At 36.6% G+C, this 26,014-nt stretch overlaps 1 protein-coding gene across 2 annotated transcripts in view; it reads right to left on the bottom strand.

Moving 5' to 3' along the window:
- Positions 1-26,014, bottom strand: part of LOC120632494 (putative GPI-anchored protein pfl2) — a 96,169-nt gene that overhangs the window by 155 nt on the left and 70,000 nt on the right. For both annotated transcript variants that reach the window (XM_039902301.1, XM_039902302.1), the window contains 9 exons: positions 19,834-19,932; positions 17,157-19,136; positions 15,486-16,948; positions 5,406-5,570; positions 4,707-4,943; positions 3,854-3,991; positions 2,882-3,167; positions 2,349-2,537; positions 1,339-1,523 (listed from right to left, as the gene is read on the bottom strand). In XM_039902301.1, the coding sequence (XP_039758235.1) occupies positions 1,339-1,523; positions 2,349-2,537; positions 2,882-3,167; positions 3,854-3,991; positions 4,707-4,943; positions 5,406-5,570; positions 15,486-16,948; positions 17,157-19,136; positions 19,834-19,861 (4,671 nt within the window). In that variant the 5' untranslated portion in view covers positions 19,862-19,932. The remainder of the gene's footprint in view (positions 1-1,338; positions 1,524-2,348; positions 2,538-2,881; positions 3,168-3,853; positions 3,992-4,706; positions 4,944-5,405; positions 5,571-15,485; positions 16,949-17,156; positions 19,137-19,833; positions 19,933-26,014) is intronic.

Raw genomic sequence — 26,014 nt, 5'->3', positions numbered from 1 at the left:
CTGCAAAAAACATAAAATAAATATAATGAATGTTATAAATAAAACGATAGTAGCGTCGATGCGCAATGAACGCTAAATCGGGTGCCTTACACTCGAAATTAGTAATAACCAAAATCTTCAGATTAAATTTCGTAGGGCTATTCTCTTCGTCACTTCTCCAAAAATAAAGATAAAGATTGCACTACTAAATTCAACCTGCCATCTGAAGATTTGGGATAAGATTGATTATTTCCTTTGGCGTGGTAACTTCATCATCATCATCACCTAAACTAATTGAAGTCCACTGCTGGACTCTTTTGTGGGGAGTTCCAAAATCCACAGTCCTTGGGCGCTTGTTTCCAGCGGCTCCCGTTTGATGTCGTTTGTGCACCTCATTGGGGGCCGACCAACACAGCGTTTATCGGTGCGGGGTCGATATTTCAAAGCTTGCAACCCCATCGTCGATCCAACGATAAATTAGTCACGGCCAAATCAGCCCATCAGACCAGACCAGAGATTCAGATATAATGTCTCAAAATAACCCTTCCCGAGATGGAATCCAAGGTCTTCCAATCAAAATTCAAAAGACCACACGCCCTCCTACCCACCACAGCCTCACGACTACGCCAAGCAGCAAAAGAACGTGGAATTTGAAATCCCAACAGCAAAGACCAACATCCACTGGGACGTCCATCGGTTGATATAATGACGATGAGGACAATTTTATACAATCGACGACACTGCTGTTGTAGTCGTAGAAACTGATGCTTATTCTTGTTGCTGACTAACCAAGCAGATGGCCCACCTAAGGTAAACGGAAAACTATCGCCAATCAGCTGCGCAACACTTCGCTGGGCATGCAAAGAACACGTTATACAAACTACCATTCTGTGCCCAGCAACGTGAGACGTAGGTGTGAAGCCCCATGCACCTCAGACTGGACCACAGCACATGCTTGACGGCAGGCATAAGCATAGCGGTGAGGGCAATTTCCCCGGACGAGCTCTGTCACAAAAAGCTCTCTTTCTCTTTCTCTCTAGTCGCTCCTTTATTGATGCAGATCGTGGTCTTGGTGTTATTACAACCCCGTGCGGATCAGTTGCTCAAACCGGCTTCTATCCGAGGCCAGCCTGGCAATGGTGTATAATTTGCACTTTAGGTCCCTCAGTTTTTCTTTTAATATCCTGCTGCACTGACTTGAAATCTATAGCAATGTAGACTCCCATCTTTTTAGTTAATGGCATTTCGGTATTTTGCCCTTGGTGTTTTCCGTGTTAATAAGTCTGATTCCCACGTCGCATAATACGCCGAAATAAGCTAAACGGAAAGCTCTACTATTGCTAAAATAAAGTAACATACCTTATAGAGGAATATGTAGTGGTGTCTATTAGAGAGCGAGTGCGGTCGCTGGTCCCGCAACCGCCGGACGATCCGCGGGACATCCGCCTGCCCGGAAGCAAGTGCGCGGGCGCACAGGTCCGCAGCGATCATGGCGGCTGAGCGACCGGCTCCTGACGCGCAAACCATCACGCAGGGACGTACTCCTGGGAAGAATGCACTTACGTTCAAAGTTTTACAGATCAAACAATCTTATCTGTCCAACCTAAAACGTAAAACCTAGGCTTTAGGAGACGTTCCAGCAAGTACCTTCCTTGTATAAACTATGGTATTCCTAAAAACTATGTCTGCTTAGTTACTCGTGAAGTCGTGAAGTATTTCAGACTTGTCAAAAAAATATTTGAGTCACTACACTACGGTATACATGACTAAACTTTGGCAGTTCAAAGAATCTTAACTAACATTTGGTATTTAGGTGAGGTGTTATTATACAGTTTAGTATAATTGGGTAACCTAGATGACCCTGGTCTCCTGCCAATAGGTCCAAGAGACGTAAAAGAGTGGCAGGTATTTGAATAGATGCGTTTCAGAGACTTATAATTTTAGGTACCAGACCACACTGATATCTAAACTGCATAAATGGCCTAATAGAATTTCTTTACGACTGGAAGGTTGATTGGAAGCATCCTGATGCTCTTTAATCTATCACAAGATAGTAAAATGAATGTATTTATTTTTGATTGATAGAAGGAAATAATATTATTTTAGCCTTGGTAGCCTTATGGGTAAAACTTGGGTCTCCTGACATCGCTAACTACCAGGTGAGATTACAGTCAAGGGCTAATTTGTAGTGGAATAAAAAAAATCTCACAATGTACACATGGCAAAAGCTAGACTAAAGCCTTTTGATTATGAAAGCAGAACGCTGTCGTGTCCCGATTAGTCAGTTTATAATGATGATAAAGATCACATATTGCTTATGCTTACGCGAAAAGTGTCGATGAGGTTAACTCCATAGTAATTAAAGATACCTTCAATTTCTGAGGCCGCTTTCATTCTACCCAGAGTCCCATTAGTGGTGGTACCCCTTTTCATCATTTCCTCGGCCTTGGCGGGCGAGTATACGTTGATGCCGTTACTGGAGCCGTTCTCGTCGCTGCGGAGTTTGGACAGGTTGTGGTAGGATGAACGGCTCTGGTCTTGGTATATTACTTCCACTCCTGGAAAAAGGGTGTACATTTGAAATTAACAACACCATCTTTGCGTTTCTCTTCTTAAACTAACCTGTCATATAAAAATGCCAAAAATGTTGTTGGTTGTAAGCAACACTTAACGCAGCATAAATGACCAACGTTGGGTAGCTAAATACGAAATCCCTCTCGACCGCAGAGACGGGCACTAGCAACGAACAAGACAATGCTTAAAAAAGGAACATTATGAAAATTAGGCTTAATTTGCTTTTTCCGCGATAAGCAGGAGAATTTGTATGGTGTAATTTATAATTTCTTCAACCCTTTTACAACTCTTTATTTGCGGGAAAACTAAACGAATCAAACTGAAATACCTTCTTCATCATACTCCTTAGCTGTTTGTGACACTTTCATATAACTCCTCATTTCGGACAGGAAGTCGATTATAGAGTCGTAATCCTCAGGCACCCCCTTCGCTGGCCAGAAGTACCACAGCTGCGTCACCTCCCGCCAGGTCCTGGTCATCAGGTTTATGAGCTGAATGCTGGATATCGCGTACTTATCCCTCTGCTCTCGTTTCTTGAGGATGATTTGGAACTCTCCAAAAGTCCGCCTGTTGTCCGATATTTCAGATGGTGGAAGATATTCATAGCATTTTTCCTGAAACAGTTGGACAGATGTCAGATGTTTGTCAAGTGTCTTTGCACATTTTAATTTAGGGAGGAATAATCAGTTGCTTAACTGCCCGGACACCAGACGGATATAGGATAAACCCCGAGAAAACAAGAAACTCCGGGATGAAACAACTTGTTTCTAGGGTATAAATAAATATACTACAATACACACATCGCCATCTAGCCCCAAAGTAAGCGTAGCTTGTGTTATGGGTACTTAGATTACTGATGAATATTTTCACTAATAATGAACATAAATATACAGATAAACAGAGCACTGAAATGCATTCATGTTCATCACAAACATTTTCCAGTTGTGGGAATCGAGCCCACGGCCCTAGAATAAGAAAGCAGGGTCACTAACCATTGCGCCAATCGCCCGTCAATACAGTATTTACACAAGGGTTTTAAATATAAAACCTACAACTATTATTATAAAAACAAGTGAAAGCAGTGCTAAATTTTCGGTTACATTGATATCACAAATTGAATTTAGTTCTCCAGTCCGATTTTAACAGTTAAATGATGAAGATGATATATCTATATAAAATTGCAAGCATTTTTTTTTGCCAGCTTTCAGGTTACGATGTCTCTGCCACATTGAATCATACAAATAGGCCCTATACATATGAAAGTTACTGAGTTAATTAAATGGATAATTAAGCGACGTACAACTCCGTTCTCCATGTATTCGGTGAGCATGACGAGGACCCTCGAGTTCTGCTCCCAGATCATTCGCCAGAAGTCCACGACCGTGTTGTGCAGCGGTGCCTGGCATGCGATGTAGTAATTGCGGATGTTACCTGGCCCCTGAAATAAAATACCAGTTTGTAGTTCGTTCTTGATAAATTATAAATTTAAATTACAGATTTGCACTTGTCAGAGTCTCATCTGATGGCAAACGCCTCAATTTCAATTTGAATAGTTAGATACTTTAACATAAGGTCTACCTTTTGTAAGCCAGTATTTGGTTCTGCTAAAAAGAGGAAAAAAAAGTAGGGCGTCTCAAAACAATGGTATGCATGACTAGACTTTGGCAGGTCGAAGAATCATAACTAACATAAGGAATTGGTATTAAGGTTATGGTAAGTATGATTGGCTTACCTAGATGACCTTGGTCTCCAGCTAATAGGTACAAAAGACGTAAGAGAGCGAGATGTATTTGAATACACGGTGCCAGACCACGCCGATATCTAAGTGCGTGTGGTGTAGGTGACGTAATAGAATGTATCAATGACAAGGTTGCTTGGAAACAGCCGGCTACTCTTTCATCACAAGATAGTAAAATGAATGATAAAATTAAAGATATAAATTTTTTATATTGGAAAAAAGCAACTGCCGGGTTTCTTGTCGGCTTCTTCTCCATAGAATCTGCCTTCCGAAACGGTGGTAGAGTCACTACAAACAGACAGACTTGACGTTTCAATAAAGTAAGCCTACTTGAAGACTGAAGTAGAAGAATTTTGAATATCGATAATTCTTTGTTGTTATTTAATTTGTAAACACACAAATAATGTTTCCTTACCGTAACATAGTTAGCATTTATATACTCTGTAGTTAGGTCATTGCCGATTCTTCGCAACGGCACCCTGGTCTCCGGTAGGGGCAGGACATTGGAGTATCGGTTCTTGTCCTCGCATCCTGGGGGCACCTCGTCCGGGCGTACAGACACTGAGGGTATTTCGGAAAACTCCGCGGTTATGGAGTCTAAGTCTAGAGCGAAGTTTGCGAGTGCTGGATACTGCATTGGATGCGAGGTAACCTGGAAAAGATAAAGGATGCAATTAGCAGTGGGATAGCAAAAATAAATATCATTATCAAAAGCCTGTGGCAGTCCACTCGTGGACTAAAAGACTCTCCCAATGGGAAGGTTTGCTCATAATCACCACGCTGGAAAGACGGGTTGGTGATCGCAGAAGTTGGTAGCAGTAGCACAGAGAACATTGCTGTCCGCAGGGTGATTACGTATCTCGCGACAGGTTTGCGACATGCGTAAATCTTGCAATCACTGCTGTCAAACGTCACTTTTGTTTATTTATTGTATGGAAAAGTGACGTTTGACAGCAGTGATTGTAAGATTTACGCCTGTCGCAAACCTGTCGCGATACACGTAATCACCCTGTCGTTCTCCGTTATATTCCCATCGTGGGTAGAGAAGACCGGGTAGAGAAGTGAGTGACTAAGCGAGTGGGTACTGCAAAGTATTCGATCGAACGGTATATACCTCGTCATCATAGGCAGGGTTCCCGTAGCTCCTCTTGCTGGCCCGCAGACGGTGGTTGCCTTTTCTGTGACCAACGCTGACGCTGTCTAGGCTGTAAGCGTCTAGTGACACTGGCGTGCAGCGCTGGGCGTAAACGCCGCGACGTCCGCGACGACGTACCACCAACTGCAATTTATTTTGTAAATAACATTTTTCTGTTCTTTTTTTTTTCTACTATAAGTTAGCGCTTGTTCCATGTAAGTGATTATTGTTTGTAAGATGGTAATATTAATTACTATTTAATCCTTGAACGGTTTCTACGCGGAATCGTACCGGAACGCTGAATCGGTGGTTTCTGGCCACGGCCAAAGACTCCTAGGAGAAATGACAAATTTCCAAATTGGGAACCCGGGACCTCTCAACTTTCTACACCACCAGCCACAAGGTCCACAAGTTGGTCCACAAACCTTATGGACTGTATTTGACGCGTAGGGTTACGTGACGCGTAGACTTGGTTAATTGGTGGTGGCCAGCCCATCCACGTGCCTCGATCCAATAATTGCCATTAACATTTTGGTCAAAACCCAACAACCGGATATATGGTAGCGTGGTGGGTATATGTTCTAAAACCCCCTCTTCTATGAAAGATGAAGCCTGTGTCCGGCAGAGTGACGTTAATAGACTAATGATGAAATTCACAACCTCACTGCAGGGTCATTCAGGGTGCAGAGTCACCGGATTTACATCACTGTAAACAGAGTTTAGGCCTAAAGCACGGGCCGCTTTTCACGAGAGGTATTATTCGTGTCTCATAAATGGACTTTATCTATGGTTATAGCATTTTAGTATTTTTTAATCTTCTCAAATTAATGTTAATTATAATGTTCGGCTTTAGTGGGCCGTTAATGGGAAAGAAACCTACCCTCCAAGGCATGGGGATGGAAACCTGACCCTTTAACCATGATAACCTTGTGACGAAGGCCTGTCTCTTGGAAAAAACCCAATCACCAATCCAGTCTGACACTGAGAACTTATTTACAGAGAAACCACTTAAAATATTTAGCCTAAATTGGGAATTAAACCCAGTTCTTCTTGATCATATCCTCTACCGGGACCATCAGGGTAGTTTTTCTCATAAACTATTCAATTAAAATGTTTATTTAGTCTTCGGTTTCAAGCATAAACATTCAAATATGCTCCACGGCACAATGGCATCTCTTTATCAGTTAAAAGCTCAGCAGTATTTCGCCATATCAACATCCTTCATTTATTTAAATAACAGGGTTGTCAGGAATCGAATTATTATGGATTATTGGTTAAATATATGTATTTTCTAAGTATTCCTAATTCCTAAAAATATTCATCAGTCATCTTAGTACCCATAACACAAGCTACGCTTACTTTGGGGCTAGGTGGCGATGTGTGTATTGTCTTAGTATATTTATTTATTTTATTTTAATAATAAGAAATAATTCCATCTATAGTTTAGAACTAAAAATCGTTTATTTTAATAGAAGTAACTGGGCACTTCAGAAGCTCTGTGTTAAAGTTATTCACGTGTTCAACAACTCGTTTTACCACAAGCATTCCCTGCTTGAAATGCTTGTTTTTTTTTTGCATTCAATATTGAGTTTCAATAACCAAAAGTACCGAATTGAGAAGACTGTAGGTTTATTTTTCAACTAGATATGAAATTGTTAGGAAAACACCTAAATAATTGTTAAATAAAATATATCATAGTTTACCTTCAGTTCAATTAATTCAAATTTCAGCAACATATCAAATATGTACTTACCATGTAGGTAAGTTATACATTTATAATAATAATAATATATAATTTCTTTTTTGCTAGAATTGTGGGTAAGAATAAGTTGTTTAACAATAATTAAAATACACTCGTACACAATCTACTATCAACCACAGTTTTAAAATATTTTCTGATTCTACGTAATAAGATTCAAACTGATTCGAAAAAAGAGAAATAAAAAATAAAAAATGAAATTAATTAAGGAAATACTAACTATAGTCAAAGATTTTAAGTCAAATTTTAGATCAAATTTCAAATTTGATAACTGGAAATACATTTCAACTCGATGCAAATTGCACACAAGTTTAAGCATAAGTAAATCATATTCTCAACATGAGACCTAACCATTAAAATATTTCGTTATCGCAAAGTTTAACGTTCAAATTAGCACTTATAAGAACTAGGTGGGAACGCGACGAAGTGCCAGGGCTGGCAACACCACTTCAGACCTTAATTTATGACCTATCCAGTACAGATTTCTTGTTTTCATTGTACAACGATATTGCGGTTGACGGCTGTTGCGGTTGCGGTTGCGGTTACCAGAAATCATAAAATACCGACGTAAAATTTGTTAAGTCTATTTTTTTAAAGGCAGTGGACTTAAAGTTTTAGTTTTAAGTTAAAGTTTTTTTGCACTTAAAGTTGACAGCAATCTCATTTAGGAAAATAAAAGCTTAATTTCATATAGCTTTATTTTCATAATATATCATGGAATTTCGCAAAGTAACGCCTGCTTCTATCTAATGCAATTTCACTCGTTGACTTACGTTTACGGCTGTTAATACTAAGATAAATCATACAATAGGTACCGGCAAAAAATTTATTTTGATTTTATTTTTAAATTGATGATACAGGCAGGACACTTTTTTTATTCCACTTCAAGTGGACTTCAATCACACTTGTTATTGAAATTCTTCTTACGTCGACCTCTGTTAATAATACGAGAATTCATAAAATACCTACCGATTTTTTTTATTTTTTTACGTTTTTTTATTCCACTACAAATTATAGCCTATAAAGCCCTTGACTGCAATCTCACTTGTTGATAAGTGAATTCAATTAAATTAAAAAAAAAGCTAACCTCTACGGGGTATGGCAGTTATATTATGCCCAGCTGTAATCAGTTTCCGGAAAGAGAGCAAGTTTTGTCGGTAAGTCGATAAGTAGTCACAGCCTTCCATACAAAAACAGAGAAAATTCAGAAATTATAAATTCCCAAATTTTCCCCGCCAGGGATCGAACCGAGGACCCTTCTCCCACTTAAGATCATGGCGCTCAGTACTGCGCTAGGGAGGTTATTAAAAATATAATGTTAATGACATTGATTTATTTTGAATACCCGACGCAATAAGAGGCATGCTTAGTGTCAATGATTTTTCATGTTAGACAAAGTCGTGCCGGGTATGTCAACGGACACGGTACCCTTAGGTCCGTCATCATCGACCGTTGTTTATAATTTACGTTGTAAAAACATCCTCTACGTAGCGATACGGCGACATCGCTTAGTAAGAACTTAGGAACCTCTGGAATGTGAAGTGGTAAGAAACTATTGCCCCACATTTTTACCCGACTACAGGAGGGTTAGGTGTTTGAGAGACTGTGGCTGTATGCTCGACTTTTGTGAAGCCCCATTTGCGCCGGTTTTAAGAATTTTAAACAGAAAATGTTTACTATATTGGCCAAATTGTAGAACAATTAATTAATAGTTTTAAATACTAATTTTTTTGTTTGTCGACTAACACCAGAAAAAAGATACATTAAATTCAGAAGTTCTTTCCTATCCCTACTTTTCTCTGGCAGGATATTATCATCACCGCCATAGAAACCGATAGAAGTCCACTGCTGGGCGTAGCTCTTTTTGAGGTATTCCACGATTTTAAGCCGCTTGTATCCAGCGGCTCCCAGCGATGCGCTTGATATAGACTGTCCCCGTTAAGTTGAAGGATATATTATGTTTTATTATTTATCTTACAAGATTTAAAATCTTGCGAGAAATGTTACTGCGGTTGATTGCCTCATCTGGTGACAGAAGGGCTGGCTCATTATAAGAAATTAGTTAGTTAAATTGTATATATTATTTATTTGACGGCCTAGTGGCGCAGTGCGCAGTGACCCTGCTTTCTGAGTCCAAGGTCGTGGGTTCGATTCCCACAACTGGAAAATGTTTGTGTGATAAACATGAATGTTTTTCAGTGTCTGGGTGTTTATCTGTATATTATAAGTATTTATGTGTATTTCATTCATAAAAAAAAATATTCATCAGCTATCTTAGTACCCATAACACAAGCTACGCTTACTTTGGGGCTAGATGGCGTTGTGTGTATTGTCGTAGTATATTTATTTATTTATATTATTTATTTATTGTGACATTATAAATAAGTAACATATGAATAATTATATTTCATTAATATATTATTTATTAATGCCTTCGTTCTCTGTTATATTCCCTTAGTCACCACGCAAGACATCAATAGAAAACGGTAAGTATACGTGACAACGATATTCTGATCTGTCACCACACGGCACATGTTTTTGAAAGATTAATAAATAAATAAATAATTTTCATCCAAAAAAATTATCCGTATATCTTAAAATATCACAATACTTTCTTGCCGGTGTCCCATCGATATCAAAGTCAAGTGCAGCCGAAGCACATACTAGCTTTGCCCAATGCCCTAACCTTATTTCGCGCCACACAACTCCTGCGTACGCCGAATAGGTCACACACTCACAAACTTGTTTAACCTAATAAAATAATATAGTATCCATATTTTATAATATTCGAAGGGATATCACTTCGAAAATTATTAAACTTCATAAAGAAATGAATCTTTTTTAATAAGTAAAAAATATTCAGCACCGCCCTTTTTAGTTACAGTTTCTTTTTATATTCTTTGATTCTTTGAACATGATTAATATATTTTAATTTAAGTATTCTAGTATTTTATTATCAGTATATTACAAAAAATTGAAATCACTTTTAGTTACATTAGATATTTAATACATACAGTGTCACGGAATTGTAAAAAGTCTTTTACTTTAGTTTTAGTGGTACTGGCAAGATGAACGCGTAACGGGTAAGTTGTTTTAATTTTAATTTTTTTTATTCATCAAATCAAATTGACTAGATATAATTTTATACATAGCTTTAATTTTAATTAACGATACTTAACTTTATTTTGCATTTATAAAAAGGATTATAAAATAATTGATTAATTAAAGCTGTAAACTAACTAACTTAAATTAACGCAAACCGGGCTTAACTAAACTTAGTTAGAAAAGCGGCAAAACACGCTGTACTGAAAATGTTGTATTGCCCTCAAACGTCTTAAAATCAGTCAAAATTAATACGGAAGATCCGTTACTTCCGAAAAAAAACTAGAGCTTGAATATGGGAATAAGGGGTTGTATGAACAACTCTTATACCCAATTTGTCCCCAAAGTGATTTTAGTAAAAATACTTCCTTAGCGTATTCACACGGGCTAGTAATAAAGCTGTAATTAAACAATAATTATTGTATTATACTCTATTGAATAGCATCTCGCATTCCTGAGACATTAATAGCGCGTATGCGCAAAACTAACTTAAGGAAGGTTAGGAAAATGTAATCTACATATAGTCATAGAATATATACCTAATAGTTGTACGAAGTTATATTGTCTATGGTCCTTACTATATGGTATTTATGGCTACACACAGCGCAGCTAGGAACAACAATATTAAAAACGATTCTACTCTGTGCAAGAACTTTTGGGCATATTCAGTTTATATTTGATTAATCGGGTTAAGCAATTCAGTCAGATTGCTTCCAAGGAGAAGGAGTTTCAACATACAGATTGAGTTAGCAAATATATTAGAAAATATATCAGAATGTGAACTTAGTAGGCAATGTAGGCTTTCAAGGAAATTTCTTAAAAAATACTGTAATTTATTTTTATTGTAATTATTTATAGTGATTTAAATAATGCAAAGTATTTACTGATAGAGAAAGGCAGATGTAGGGAAAATTTAGCATAGATTTTTTTCATTAATTTCTACTTTTAACCTAAACGACGACTTTTTGTAATAGAGTATTTCTATCTGCATTTAGATATAATACCCATTAACTTCTTGTTTCTATTTAAGTAACGTATATAATTGGAAATAATTATCTTTAAACTTAAACCTGACCTAGGAAGCTTTCGATGACTATATTTAAGAACTAAAAGCTGAACCCAGAAATTCAGAGTTGCATATACGTTCTAAATTCAAATGAAACCCTTAGGAATTTACTTAAAATCGTGTACGTTGTTTTGTTATAATTTTTTTTTTACGTAGTGTGCAAAAAAGGTATATTCATTCATCCATTCATTCATAGTCATAGGCTTTCGTTTCGTGGAAAGTTCTTTCGGTGTTTTTTTTTTCAAAAAGGTATATTAATTATGGTTTCGCGCGCCTTCATCCACGTATAATTCCTTACTTTAACTAGAACTGAGACAATACAAACAGATACATAAAGAACTATCTAAGTTCATTATTATAATCGTCATCATCCACCCATTACCGGCCCACTACTGGGCACAGGTCTTCTCTCATGAGAAGGGTGAATGAGAAGGATTTAGGCCGTAGTCTACCACGCTGACCAAGTGCGAATCGGTAGACTTCACACGCCGTTGAGAACATTATGGAGAACTCTCAGGCATGCAGGTTTCCTCACGATGTTTTTATTCACCATTTAAATCAAGTGATATTTAAATAAAAAACGCACATAACTCCTTAAAGTCAGTGGTGCGTGCCGGGGCTCGAACTCTGTCTGGAAGGAAAGCCGAAGCCTTACCCTAGTGGGTAAGGCTTCGGCTTGACAGTTCGGCTGACTATGTTCATAATGTACTCCTCAATGTAACTATTTCTGTACTAATTTTCACCATAATCGGTTCAGTGATTTAGTTATGTAAATATAACTATCTATCTATCTATATACATAAAAGAGAAAGTGTGTGGGTATTTTCCTTATAGGCTCCGAAAGGGCTGGACCGATTTCAATGAAACTTTCAGGGAATCTCCGGATTGACCTGGCGAATAATCCTGTGTAAGTTTGGTGACGATCGGAGCACTCCTATTTTTGAACTGTCAAACTGACAAATACAGCTTTTATTAAAAATTTAATGATGTAAGTTTATTGTTTAAATAAAATAAAGCAAAATCTAGCCCGCTGGCTGGGTACGCTAGTATTATATATATACTTATACTAAGCTGACCCGTGCAACTTCTTCTGCACCAAATCGGTTATTATCGGAAAACACGAATAAAATGACATTTTCCAAAAATGCATCCTAGCTAGATTGATTTATCGCCCCTGTATACTAAATTTCATGAAAATCGTTGGAGCCGATTCCGAGATTCCAATTATATATCTTTTATTTTTATATTTATTTTTTAATTATGTATTTATAGTAGAGTATTTGTATGTTAATATGTTTGTATATATGTATGGAATATTTTTTATATTTTTGGACATATCTTTAATATGTTATGTTTAATATGTACTGTGTTTTATGTTTATTCTATGTTAATTTAGTTTAAATCCTAATATTTCACTAATGTTTGTTGTACCACCTACTAATTTCGTATAGCATTTTCTTGTATGCCTTTGGTTGCCTGGAAGAGATCGCTATCCGCCAAATTGTACGTTCTACTTTATTGTGCTGTTTTTATATTTATTTTATTGTATTTGTATCTCTGTAAATTTTTTTTGTGGTGTACAATAAAAGTGTATTCATTCATTCATTCATAAGAATTGCTCGTTTAAAGATATAAGATAAACAAAACCGATACTCATGTAAGTACGAGTTAGTGCGATATTTTTATTAACGCTAAAACGGTACTTCCCCGGATATGATGTAGGTATCCAACGGTTTTATGATAATTATCTTGGGCCAATCAACTGACCAAGTGAGACTTCTCGCTAGCCGGATACGATAAGCGGTGTCGGTTTTAATAGTGTTCGGATTACCGCGAAGGAATTTTAAGAGTCTGAAATGGCGGTTGGTGTTTGGATTGCGAGAAACCATTGTAATCATTATAGTTTAGCTGATGATTGCGCCGTTGATGACTGCCTGATATCAAGTTTCATGTTAATTTAATCACAGAATATACAGAATCCGTGTTGAAGACTAATATAAAAGCCACAAGACTAATATTAAAGACAATCAATAACCACTCTACTTTCGTAGTATTTCTCGAACAGGCGGCTAATCACTTCATTCATTTAGCGGTTAAATAGGAAAAGTTTGTGAGCTACCAACATTCTGCGGGTGTGAAACAAGACGTGCTCGGAGCGTCTTCTCTGTTTTGGAACACAATGCACTGTATACAATAATAGCTGAATGAGAATTCTCTATATTCTTTATTCTGTGACTTATTTTTTTTTATTTAGGGAAACCAGCTGCAAATAAATTTTTTCTTGTCCATGTTTCGACGTTTCACATCGTTTGCATAATATTTTACTAATTAATAAGGTTAGAATGTTAACAAATAATATAGAATTAAAATTAATTAAAAAAAAATTGAAAAAAACTCTTAATTCTAATCCAAAAATTTCAAATAGAAGATTTTATGTAGTATGTCTTAATCTACAGAGTAAAATAGGAAAAGGCACACTAAATACATTCTGCCGTAGCTGAAGATTTTGTTTTAGATTGATTAATTATTAATTTCGGGCATTAGTTTTATGTATCTTTCTAAATAATTGTTATTATATTTTAGGAGCAGCTAGAAGGTGGATGAATAAGGAGAAATTCAAAAGGTATGTTTCCGTTATTTCTAGCTCTTAGGTTTACTCAAAAGCCTATATTGAAGTTCCAGCCAATTTATATGTAAATTTTCGTTGCTCGAAACAATTTATTATAATGTGTTGTTTCGTTATTAACTGGACTGGATCGAGGTCTTCATCTCCCCCTGGCTAGTATTAGTTGAGAAATTTTCCTCCACGGGTTCAATAATAAACGGATATGTGTTGAGTCGACCGGTATTGTTCCGATCGCCGTTTCAGTCAATGGTCTTCTCGCGAAAAGCTTCGACCGGCATCTTAAGAAGCTTTCGCTTGGTTGTTGGATCAAGGATCGGATACAGAAGGCAATAGTCCTTGAAACGGCACGTATTGTGACGAGGTTCCTCACTCTGAAGCCCTGACCGCCGGTTGCCTAGGCATTCAAAAGCCCTGCAAGCTAGTGGATGTTTTTTATAAATTTTTAATAGTGTTTTTTTTATTGAGCATTGAGAAGAATTAAAAAAAAAATGAAAATCAATAAATGATACAAAATAAAACAGATATAAACTTTTCGTTTTTGTTTAAGCTTAACATAAAAGTTCACTAGCAAAAAACTGTGGATTTAATTATTTTTAGAGATTCTCAATTTACCATTATATTACTAACAATATTCTTCACATTAAAAACTAGAAAGACATTTAAGTTCTTACATTGAGATTGTATTTTTCACGTTTCAGGATCTACTAGCTGTGCTATATTACAATCCTCAACATTTTCCAAAGTAGTGGGCGTAATTTATCGTGAGCTAGCTATAGATATTATGCTCATTACTTTGGATATGTTGTGGAACTTACATCGAGGGAATGAAGATCCAGAGGAAGAAGTTAACAGAACTTTTCATCAAGAACACTTACATCGAGGGAATGAAGATCCAGAGGAAGAAGTTAACAGAACTTTTCATCAAAAACACTTACAACGTGGAAATGAAGAATCAGAGGAACAAGATAATATAACGTATCATCATGCAGAACAATACTAAGGTGTTCATGAAACTTTTAACATTTTAATTTTGTTTACTAAATTTATTCTTTATAATCAGCCTCTGGACACAGATTTTCTTTCTTATGTTTTTAAATCATCGATCCACCACACTAATGCATTAAGGGGTTTGTGGGTTTTAGCGATAATTATAACAATTTGTGACTTAGACAATTTAAGCCCAGACCCGAGCATCGAACCCAGGACCGCGAACCCTGTAATCGAACATGCTAACCACTTTGCTAACAAGACGGTTTACTGCAAATAACAATTTAATTTTTACTAATTATTTTCAAGGTTTTTTTATTTTATTTGGTTGGCTCTTTTTTATTAATTACATTCTTTTTTACATTTGAAATTAGTTCCCTTAGCTTTTTTTCTATTTTCCTAGGTTTCGTTTAGTTATATCGAATCTTTTCAGTTGAACTATACTGGATTTATTAGTAAGGCCGTGCGGATTTCGGACCACAGATACAAATCTAGGTAAATAAAAAAAAAATAACTCACCAATAATCCAACTAGTAGTACGAGAGCGATCACGCCGATCGTACTGACAGCAATTGCGATGGCAGCACCAGTTCCAGCCTCTTGTTCCAACACCCTCGATGATGCCTCCGTAGTCACATCTTCTGCATAACTCGTGAGATCTTCTAAATCGTTCACAGATTTAGTTGTTTCATCTATTGTGTCTTCATAAGTAGTCGTTTCGATTTCATCTTCTTTGTGGGTGGTAGTTTCTGCCTCAGTCGTTGTTCGAGCTGACGTTGTTGGATACCGAACTTCTATTGTAGTAACTACTCTTTCGATTTTCGTAATACCTTCAGTAGTTGTTTGTGGGACTTTGGTTTTTTCGTCTACAACCTCATTGCTATTGCTGTTTTCTTCTGACGATTTACTAGTTTCCACTTCGAATGACTCTGTTACTTCATTGTGTATATACGTGACTGGAGCTCTCTCCGAGTTTATCTCTGTGGCGACAGTAACTATAATCGTACTTGTTTCCATCGGCGTAGTTGCCTCAAGTTCTGCTTTAGTCTTCGTGTGAATTTCTGTACTATTTTCTATTGATGTGGTAATATAAGTTGTAGACTCACTAGTAGGTTCTGATGTTTCCTCTTCCAGCTCAGTCGTGGAAAGTACTTTAGTCATAGTCGTGGGGGTATTTATCTTAGGCAATGTTGTGGAAGTCGTGGTAGTTATGGGCATTACAGTTGTTACAAATCTTTCTTTTTGAGAAGAATTTTCTACTATCTGCGAGGTCACCTCTACCTGAGGTGTACTCTCAATAATTGTGGCAGTTGTTTCTTCATATAATTCAGTAGTGGTCACATATTTTGGTCTATATGTAGTTATTTCATTTTGTCCTTCAGTTGTGGTACGTGTTCGAGTTGGGAAAACTGGATGCCAATCCGTATTTTCTACAGGTGCAGTATTTTCAATCGATTCTTCAGTTGGAACATAAGAAAATCTAATCGTAGTAATTTCATAATCAGTCGTCGTTTCCTTCTTCTCTTCTGAAGGAGCCACTGTGTCATCTGTAGGTGTAGTTATTTCTGCAGGTAGTTTCGTTATAGATTCAAAGCCAGTTGACTTAATTGTATCAACCGGTGGAATGACTTTCATATCTGAAGTTTCTTTTATTTCATTTACAGTAACCTGGTTATGGGCGTTTGTGACAGGAAACCAGGAATGTTTTAAATCATTTAAAGAACTTTCTGTAGATTTAGTCTTTATTGGCTCATTACTAGGTGGCTCTTGACTACTTTGAATGGAGATATTACTTTCAGCAGGAACTCTCTCTGAATTTGTTTCACCAGGTTTATCATTAGTTTCTACAGAAGCTGATGTAGGAGATAATGGTTTCCACGGTAATCGATTTTGGTATATTTCAGAAATATTTTTTGTTAAGTAATCACTAACAGCTAGAGTAGAAGATGTCATTGATGAAATTGTGGTAGTTTCTTTTTTGTCTGGAATAAATCAATATAAAATTATTTAAAGAATCCAGAATTAGAAAAGGTATTAAAATTTGCAAAATAAATAAAGTAAATAAATATTACTGTAAATATATATTATAGTTCATATAATATTGATAAGTATTGTTAACTTTTACAGATGCAAATATATTTTACGGAAATCAAAGAAACTAAAGAAATTAATTTAATGTCTTAAACTTACCCACAAGTTCTCCGACCTTCTGTAATTCGTTTTCATCCACATTTTTCTGATTCAATCCAGTAGCATTCACTGTAGGGCTGGACAACGATGGAGGGCTTCTCATGCTGGCTAATGCCCATGCTGTTAAAGTTGGTGGAATCTCCAAATCACTTATTCCACTTTCAGTATTCCTTTCAGCGGAGCTAGCAGTTGACGTGCCAAATTTCACAGAGCCTCTTTTCCATAACGATGGTATAGTATTATCTGATATAGATGGCGAATACACAGTCTTTTGCGAACTACTAACGTCACTCTGCAATACAGGGTCTATTTGTTCTGATGATTGAGTAGTCAAAACAGTTCTTGTCGGTAATTTTGGTTTATGGGTAGATGATATTTTGTCCTTTATATCAAAATGTTCGGAATATATTGTCGTAGGAATCCTTTTCGTTGCATTTCGTCTAGGGGCCATCCAGATCGGTTTTGATTTTGGTGTTGTAAAGTGAAAACGTCTAGTTTGTAGCCTGTATGCTTGATTTGGAGAAACCTGGTCTGTTTGTAATGTAGACAACACACTATTTGGAGAATCTTTGGTACCAGATAAATTTAATCGTTTTGAATAATTTCGATTTCTACTATAGCTATTAGGGTATATTTTAGCTGTGTCTGTTGAAGATATTATATTTTGGGTAGAAAGTGGCATTGGGCCTACTGAAGTGTACACGGTGAAAGGTGTGCTGCTAGGAAAGAAATTAGATGATACTGTGGATATAGAAACAGGACTTGGTTCGGAGTCTAGAACGCTAGGTTTCGTGGAACTTTCTACAAAATAAGGCTTTACAGCTTCAATAGAAGCCAGCTCCTCATTAAGTGACGTACTAACTGTAGTTCTGGACGGTTCGTTTTGATCGCAATCATCATCATTACTATCTTTATCAATATTCGTATACGTTTCAGTGGATAATACTGTCATCTCATAATAAATACTTGTACCGTGTACATCAGATTGCCCTTTATTAGCAGTGCCCTCTTCATCATTATCTACGTAACGTATCTCTTTGGTATTTTTTATAAATACAGTTGATTTATTACTAGGTAAACTACTATTACTTAATTTATCAAAACCCATATTATCTTTCTTCATGTCATCAACATCCATCTCATTGGACGCTGTCATATTAGTTTCAACTGTATCTACCTTATTGACAATACTGGATGATATTTGCTTATGTTTAGTGTCAAAAAACTTATTTTTGGGAGTAGTTAGTTCAGAGTCAAAATCAATGTATGATTCCGAATTATATGACTCCTCGTGATTCATACTATAAACACTTTTAGGAAAGAAATCAGAAAAACTACTGAAAGTCGGGGTAATGTAGTCATGTTTATTATGTCTATTTGATCCGTGTTTATATTTTCTAGTACTGTAGTCATCGTCATCGTCAAAGCTTGGAATAGTGAAAAAACTACTATCATCAAACTTAGTTGATGTAAACTTTTCGAAAGAATCGAGATCTTCTTCCTCATCGTCATATTCATCATCATGCTGTATTGCTGGCTTAGTCGGCTCAGTGCTGCTTATGATTGTTACTGCAGGTATCTTTGTTTTCTTAAATTGCCGCATGCTGTCTATTATTTGTGCAGGTTTTCTTACTTCTGGAGTTGGTGTTACTATAACAACATCAGTAGCTTTGGTTACCCTCTTTAAAGGACTAGCTGTTGGCGTTTTAGATTGCAGATTATATTTTACCCTTCCTCGGTCCTTATATTTAGCATTTTTGTCTGTATCTTCTTCGCTTGATGAATCTTTCGGATTCAACTCATTGAGCGCTGCATCGGGAACTTTTGATTTGGTTTTTTCAACCCATGATGTGCCGTTAGTTTTTGCGTACCTTGGGTTCCTCTCATTTCTTAATGTTGTAGAAGTCGTTTCGATTGGCAGTGTGTCTGCAGTAACTGTCGTGCTGGTTATCAGTAGTAAGTTTACTACTAAAGCTGCACCTGAAATGTATAAATTACTCAATTAAGTTGCGCAAGCAAATTTCATCATCGACAGTCTAATTGGTGTTCCATTATTGGGCATAAACTACCTTTTTCATAAAGATAGTGGAAGAAAGACTCACTACGCTGTTCTAATTAAGAATGGCGGGTAAACATATTTGCTGAATAAAAATGGCGGTATAGCTAGTGTTGTAACGCTCAGTAATCAATCAATCATCAAGCTATGAAGTTAGAGCAATTCACACCCAAGCTGTTTTATCGTTTAAGTAATACTTAACATTATAATTAGATTTTTCTGTAAGCTTACGTGATATATAAACATTGAACTTATTGAGAGACATCTTAAGATTCCGTTCGGTAATTTCTTATGAATATACAATTGCCCTTGAATGAATTAGCAATTTTATGTAGCCTAGTAAACTGCACAAGGTGTTTATTTTTGCTTCTAATATTTACAATGTCACAGTCCATTTTCTTTTTAAAATTTGTTATATTTTTATGAACATAAAATTCAATATTTAATGTTTTATTATAAAATAATATGTCGAGCACACAAAACAAGATAGGATGAGATCAAGTAATAATATTTTTGCAATGATTATTTTAATAAAGATATAATCTCTACATGGATATAAATGTCAGTCAATAAACGTGATTTAAATTTATGTTTGTTACGATTTCAATCCAAAGTACGTACCTATACATATTCTGACTGGTGACTCCATGTTTATTTCATTTTGCTGTGTAGCAAAGTTGTCAGCAACTCCACCCCATGCCGCGGGCTGCTATATTTGACCTGGAAAAAGAGACAACAAATTAATGGGAAGGTTTAATGGGATAAAAATTATCTGATCCACGCAAGCTACTGAACTAAACTCTATCTAGATCGATTTCTTATAATTATCCTTTGCAGATTACTTCTTAGCGATACGGCCTTTTTAACAATTATTTTAAAGCTTTGTGGTTTTTTGAACTTTATTTGTCCGTTATACCACCATTTGTTTGAGAATTATTCATGTCATGTAAAGATTAATTGTATGGCACAGATATGCTACACCGTAGACCGCTTTTCAAACCACTAAAAGTAACCCTAACCAAGCCTTGTTATGTGTTGTGTTGTGTGTAAAAGCTCACTGTGACCAGTAACAGTGCACACTATGTATGGCCGTAATTATTTACAAACACTGTGGGATTGTCGATAGACTTTATTCTCATATCAACGACTAGTAGGATACAAATTTCAAATAATTATAGAAACAGAATTCCTGGATTAATGACAAAAAAATTTGAAGCTGATTTTCGCAGGATGTGTAACACAATAAAATATAATATTATTCCCACATAGACAAACGTGTTGCATAATCGGGCAAAATAAAAAAATATAGATTAATCTAAATAGGTTTTTTTTAAAGACTATATTATCGTACTAAAATTTGGCGAACAAAACAAAAAATATAATCGACTGACTCACTAAACACGATTGCGTTTATGCGATTTGGCATTTTTATATAAATACGAGTAGAACACGCGGTTATATCCCAGTGGGTAGGACTTTGACTTCACTTTCGGAGGGGCGAGTTCGAATCCCAGCGCACACCTCTAACTTTTCTTAGTTATGTGCGTTTCAAGCTATTAAAATATCACTTGCTTTAATGGTGAAGGAAAACATCGTGAGGAAACCTGCATGCCTAAGCGTTCTCCATGATGTTCTCAGTTGTGTTCTCAAAGGTGTGTAAAGTCCGCCAATCCGCACTTAGCCAGCGTGGTGATCTACGGCTTAACCCCCTCTCATTTAAGGAGGAAATCCGTATCCTATAGTGTCGATAATGATATAAATAGAAGACAACAGAACTATCAAACAATGTCTGATTAATTTACAAAATGAGAAAGAGCTCTCTAAAAGGACGGCGGCGGAGCTAAAATTATTTGCAGAAGGTTTCCTAACACTGATAATATCGGTAGCATCTTGTACAAATAATTGAAGCCATATATATCGCATGAGAACCGCGATAGTGCTCGCTTTATATTCGTAGAACACTAATGCTTTTGTGGGAATATTGCATTACGTTCATTTTATATTGAATTGCTAGGTGCACTATTCTTATAGCACCGATAGTGTTAGTTTAGATTATTCAATGTTTTTTTGAAGTTCTACTTCTTTTGGCGCGCTAGGGAAAAATGATGAGAATAAATATTTACGATGCGCGCGCACACCGTCACAAAAAACCGACACCGTTGGTCTGAAACCGTCAGCTGTATGGCCACTGATGCGGCTCCCCGCTGGATCACTCCAGCCAGCCGAGCTCACTCCAGAAGCTTAGCAGGCCGCCTAGGTCGCCGAGTGCTACATGGATTGTTGCTGAGGAGCCACGGTGTGCTGCGTAGTTCTGCTACTCCATTGCATTGGAGTATTACGTGTATCGGCTAACCACTAGATTAGCACCGCTTATAAATAGATTAGTTGCTCCAAATGTCTATTGCTATAGCTGAATTATTTGGAATGGTTAACCCAAAAATCAGGGTTGACTAACGATAAGAATCATTGCACTCTACGAAAAGCGACGTACTGAATTACAAAAGTTTGGTGCTAATCACTTCCGAATTCACGACTGACTCATGAGGGGCACTAGGACATTGAGGTCAGCAGCTTTGGATGTTAGAACTATGCCGGCGTTTTTCATCAAAACGTATGAAAGTTTCGTAGGCTGCTCTCAAGATTTTGATCGAAACAGATTATTCACTCGCGATGATTATTATTTCCGGCAGAGTAAAACCTACTATTACTTTAAGCTGGACATTTTAAATTATTAACAATAGTCCAAAAAGCGGAAATACTAACAAAATAACTATCACGGAAAATGGGGCGATGGCTTTTTTTTCGCGCACCAAGGTTAACCGTGACACAGGCTACGCTTACTTTTTGACAAATACAATGTATGTATTGTCGTAGTAAATTTATTATTATTATTTAAGTTATATTAACCGGGCTGCTTTGCGTGCTCTCCGAGGCACATAAGACACCGCCAATACCCTAACTCAAAAACCCAAGACCTTGCGTTCTGCAGTCTAGAATGGTATCCGAGAAGGTTTCTACTTATTCAAGCGCTATCAATTTGCCAGCAATAGGTTATTACCGTAAGAAAGCTTATAAAAGCTCAGAGCTAATTTTAGGTTGCAAACCTGTTCTAGAAATCTGAATAGGTAGGTACTTACTAGACGTGAATTGCAGTGTGACCTCGATCGCTCGCAAATGAATACATTCCTCTCAAAGCCCAACCTTTGCTCATACTTTGCAGATATGTATTATTATCGTTTGTACTCTCGAGCAGATTACTTGAAACCCCACTCTTTTATGTTTGCGATTCCAACACGAAGAAGCGTGAGTGGTTTAAACAAATAAATGTATTGAACAAACGACGACATTATACACGTCGCCATCGTGCCCCAAAGTAACTACCTGCTAGTACATGATGATGATGATGGGCTAACCTGTTAGGGACCAATACCCCTAATTTGACATTCTACGCGACATCGTACTGGAACGCTAAATCGCTTAGCGGCACATCTTTGTCGACAGGGTGGTAACCACAGGTAACCGAAGCAAGACATTTATAACTAAATAGATCTGTAACTGGAAGATCTCTGTACATTTAATATACTCGTATTTTTAAAATTTTGACCGGGGGATGCTTTATAATCGATACTGAGTCCAAAAAAAATTTTTATTTAATTTTTGTCTGTCTGTCTGTCTGTCCGGGTGAAAGCTACTGGACGGATTCAAATAAATTTGGTAGTGGTAGCTGATATTCCGGGTCAACATATAGGATACTTTTTATCCCGATAAAAAATAAGTCTCCTCCGGGAACTGGGATGAAAATTTTTATCAATTTACTTTATAGCTAATTTATATTTGAATCGATTTGAATAATTCTTTTTTATTTGAAAGTGTATACTATCAAGCATGTATGGGTCTTATTTTAATAAGGAGCTGATAAATATTGTCGGAGATAGAGATCATAACTCTTCACAAATAACTGTTAGTCGCAAGTCGTATTTGACAACGGTCGAATGCATGCGTACCATCCTACTAATATTATAAATGCGAACGTTTGTGAGGATGGATGTATAGATGGATGGCGGATGTATATATGTATGAAACAACTAAAATACCACGCAAAATAAGCAAGTAGATAGCTAGCCACGATCATTATGTTGTTAGCATCAGATATATTCTAGCTTCTCGATTGACTCTTACGCGGACGAAGTCGCGAGGGTCCGCTAGTATTAAGTAAATAAACTATGTACAATACACACATCGCCATCTAGTCCCAAAGTAAGCGTAGCTTATGTTATGGGTACTAAGATAACTGATGAATATATTTATGAATAATATACCTACATTAATCCTTATAACATACAACTCAACCCAGCACTGAAAAACATTTATGTTTATCACACAAACATTGTCCAGTTTTGGGAATCGAACCCACGGCTTTGGACTCAGAAAGCAGGGCGCTGCCCACTGCGCCAATAGGCCGTCAAATCAAGTCAATCAAATCAGTCAATTGATTTAAGTTCTGAAGTAGGCCTATTTGGACAGTAAGACTTGGACAAACTGCAAATTCACTGAAGTGTACGCAAAGGTATCGCTTCGCTGAGTCAATTGGTCTAAACACATGATTATCGAGGTAAAAGAAGTACTTGAAGGTTGGCAATTACACACACAATGAACCTGACCTCTGCGCAGTGGAACAATTACTGCCCACGCCGTGAAGATCGCCCTACTTCTGAGGATGCTTTTTATTATCACAAGAAACATCTCTATATAATAAATAAATATACTACGACAATACACACATCGCCATCTAGCCCCAAAGTAAGCGAAGCTTGTGTTATGGGTACCAATATGACTCATGAATATTTTTATGAATAATTTACATAAATACTTTGAATATACATACATATAAACACCCAGACACAGAAACATTCATGCTCATCACACAAACATATTTTTCATGTTGTGGAAAACCGAACCCACGGCCTTGGGCTCAGAAAGCAATGTCGCTGCAAACTGCGCCAATCGGCCGTCAAAGGATATAGATAAAGGATTAGGTCGGCGATAGAATGAGATTGAATACCTTACACGTTTTGTTTTAGTTACCATGGAAACTGAATAATATTTTACATTAAAATAATAAATCATTTCTCGCTAGCCTAAAAGTTAGTTAGTTTAGTTAGCTAAAAACCTGCCACTCAGGCTACTCTTGAGTAGAAGTGGTTCTTTCACTTCTACTCAAGAGTAGCCTGAGTGGCAGGTTTTTAACCGGCAACACATATCGCATTACCTCCATGTTGAAAACTCTATGATGACTTAAATGAAATCTCTAGGTCCAGAAAGGAAAGTCAAGTATTTACACAGCTAGGCATAGTAAGAGTTACAAAACCTCCAAAAATAAAGACCCATTATAAAGCAATTACACGATGGCATTACAAAGCGGCCGTTTACTCCCCATACTTGAGCAACAGACGTTTGCTAACCCAAACAAAGAGCCAGTAGACAGTTTACTACTAGTACTCGCTTCTTGGTATACCTACTAGGGTTGCCCACTCAATGATCATATCTTTATTACTCAATTAGCAGCCCCCTACAGGGTCCCTCAGAATGCTTCTCAGAATGAGAAGGGTTTAGGATTGCAATAAAGATTTGCACCTTATTCTGGAGTGGAGTAAAACAAATGACAATCCCAGGAAATCACAGGGAATATTTTAAAAATAGAATCTCTACGATTGGCTGGGATTTTCTACCGCCTTTTGTTTTTGACGATGTTACGTTCCATATTGTGACAATGATAAAAATCTGGGTATAATTCTTGGTTCAACCTTAAGTTGGACGCACAATCTCAAAGAGTTCAGAAGGAAAACTTTCGCAGTATTTCATGGAAGCACGTTACTTTGCGTAATTCCTTGATATATTAAGAAAATTAAGCTTAATTTGCTATACTTTGCGAAAAGCAGGAGAATCTGTATGGTTTAACTTTTCTGGTTTAACAATTTTTTCAATCTTTATACTCCACACCAAACAGATCTTCGACCACCAAACAGAGCATCATCAGGAGATTTTGACTTTACAATATATGAATTATAATTATTTAAATGAAACATTCAATAATTATTTAACAATAATTCATTAAATATTTCATTTGATTAGTAGACTTAACACGCTCTTGTCAACATTATGGAGAACTCAGGTTTCGTCACGATGTTTCCCTTTATCATTGAAGCAAGTGACATTTTATTAGCTTAAAACGCACATAACTTAGAAAAGTAAAAGGCTCGAGGCTGGGATTCGAACTCGGCCCCCAGAAAGTCAACTAAAGTCCTTACTGAGCTATCACCGCTCCATAATATATTAATATTATATTTAGCCAGAGCTGCTGGACTGATCTGGATAAAATTATTGCGTAGATATATTATAGTCTGCAAAAGGACATAGGCTATTTTTTATCCCAAAAAATGTACAATTTCAGTGGGATCTTTTGCTTTCAAAAACAACACAAATCTATTATGTTGTTTTTGAAAGCAAAAGATCGACATGTTTTTATGCATAGTGGTAATCTCGCGATCAGAGAATAAAAAATGAAATTTTCATGCGAACAAATCCGTGGGTAACGATTATCCATATAAAAATAACATTAAATAAATTAATAAATAAATAAAATATATTACGACACTACAAAAATCGCCAATTAGCCCCAAAGTAAGCGTAGCTTGTGTTATGGGTACTAAGATGGCTGATGAATATTTTTATGAATAATATACATAAACACCATACTATACAAATAAACACCCAGCCACTGAAAAACATTAATGTTCATCAT

Source organism: Pararge aegeria, chromosome 20 (genome assembly GCF_905163445.1).
Source record: "Pararge aegeria chromosome 20, ilParAegt1.1, whole genome shotgun sequence".
NCBI classification, from domain to species: Eukaryota; Metazoa; Arthropoda; class Insecta; order Lepidoptera; family Nymphalidae; genus Pararge; species Pararge aegeria.
The sequence above is the reverse complement of the archived record's forward strand: the minus strand, read 5'-3'. Positions and strand labels throughout refer to the sequence as shown.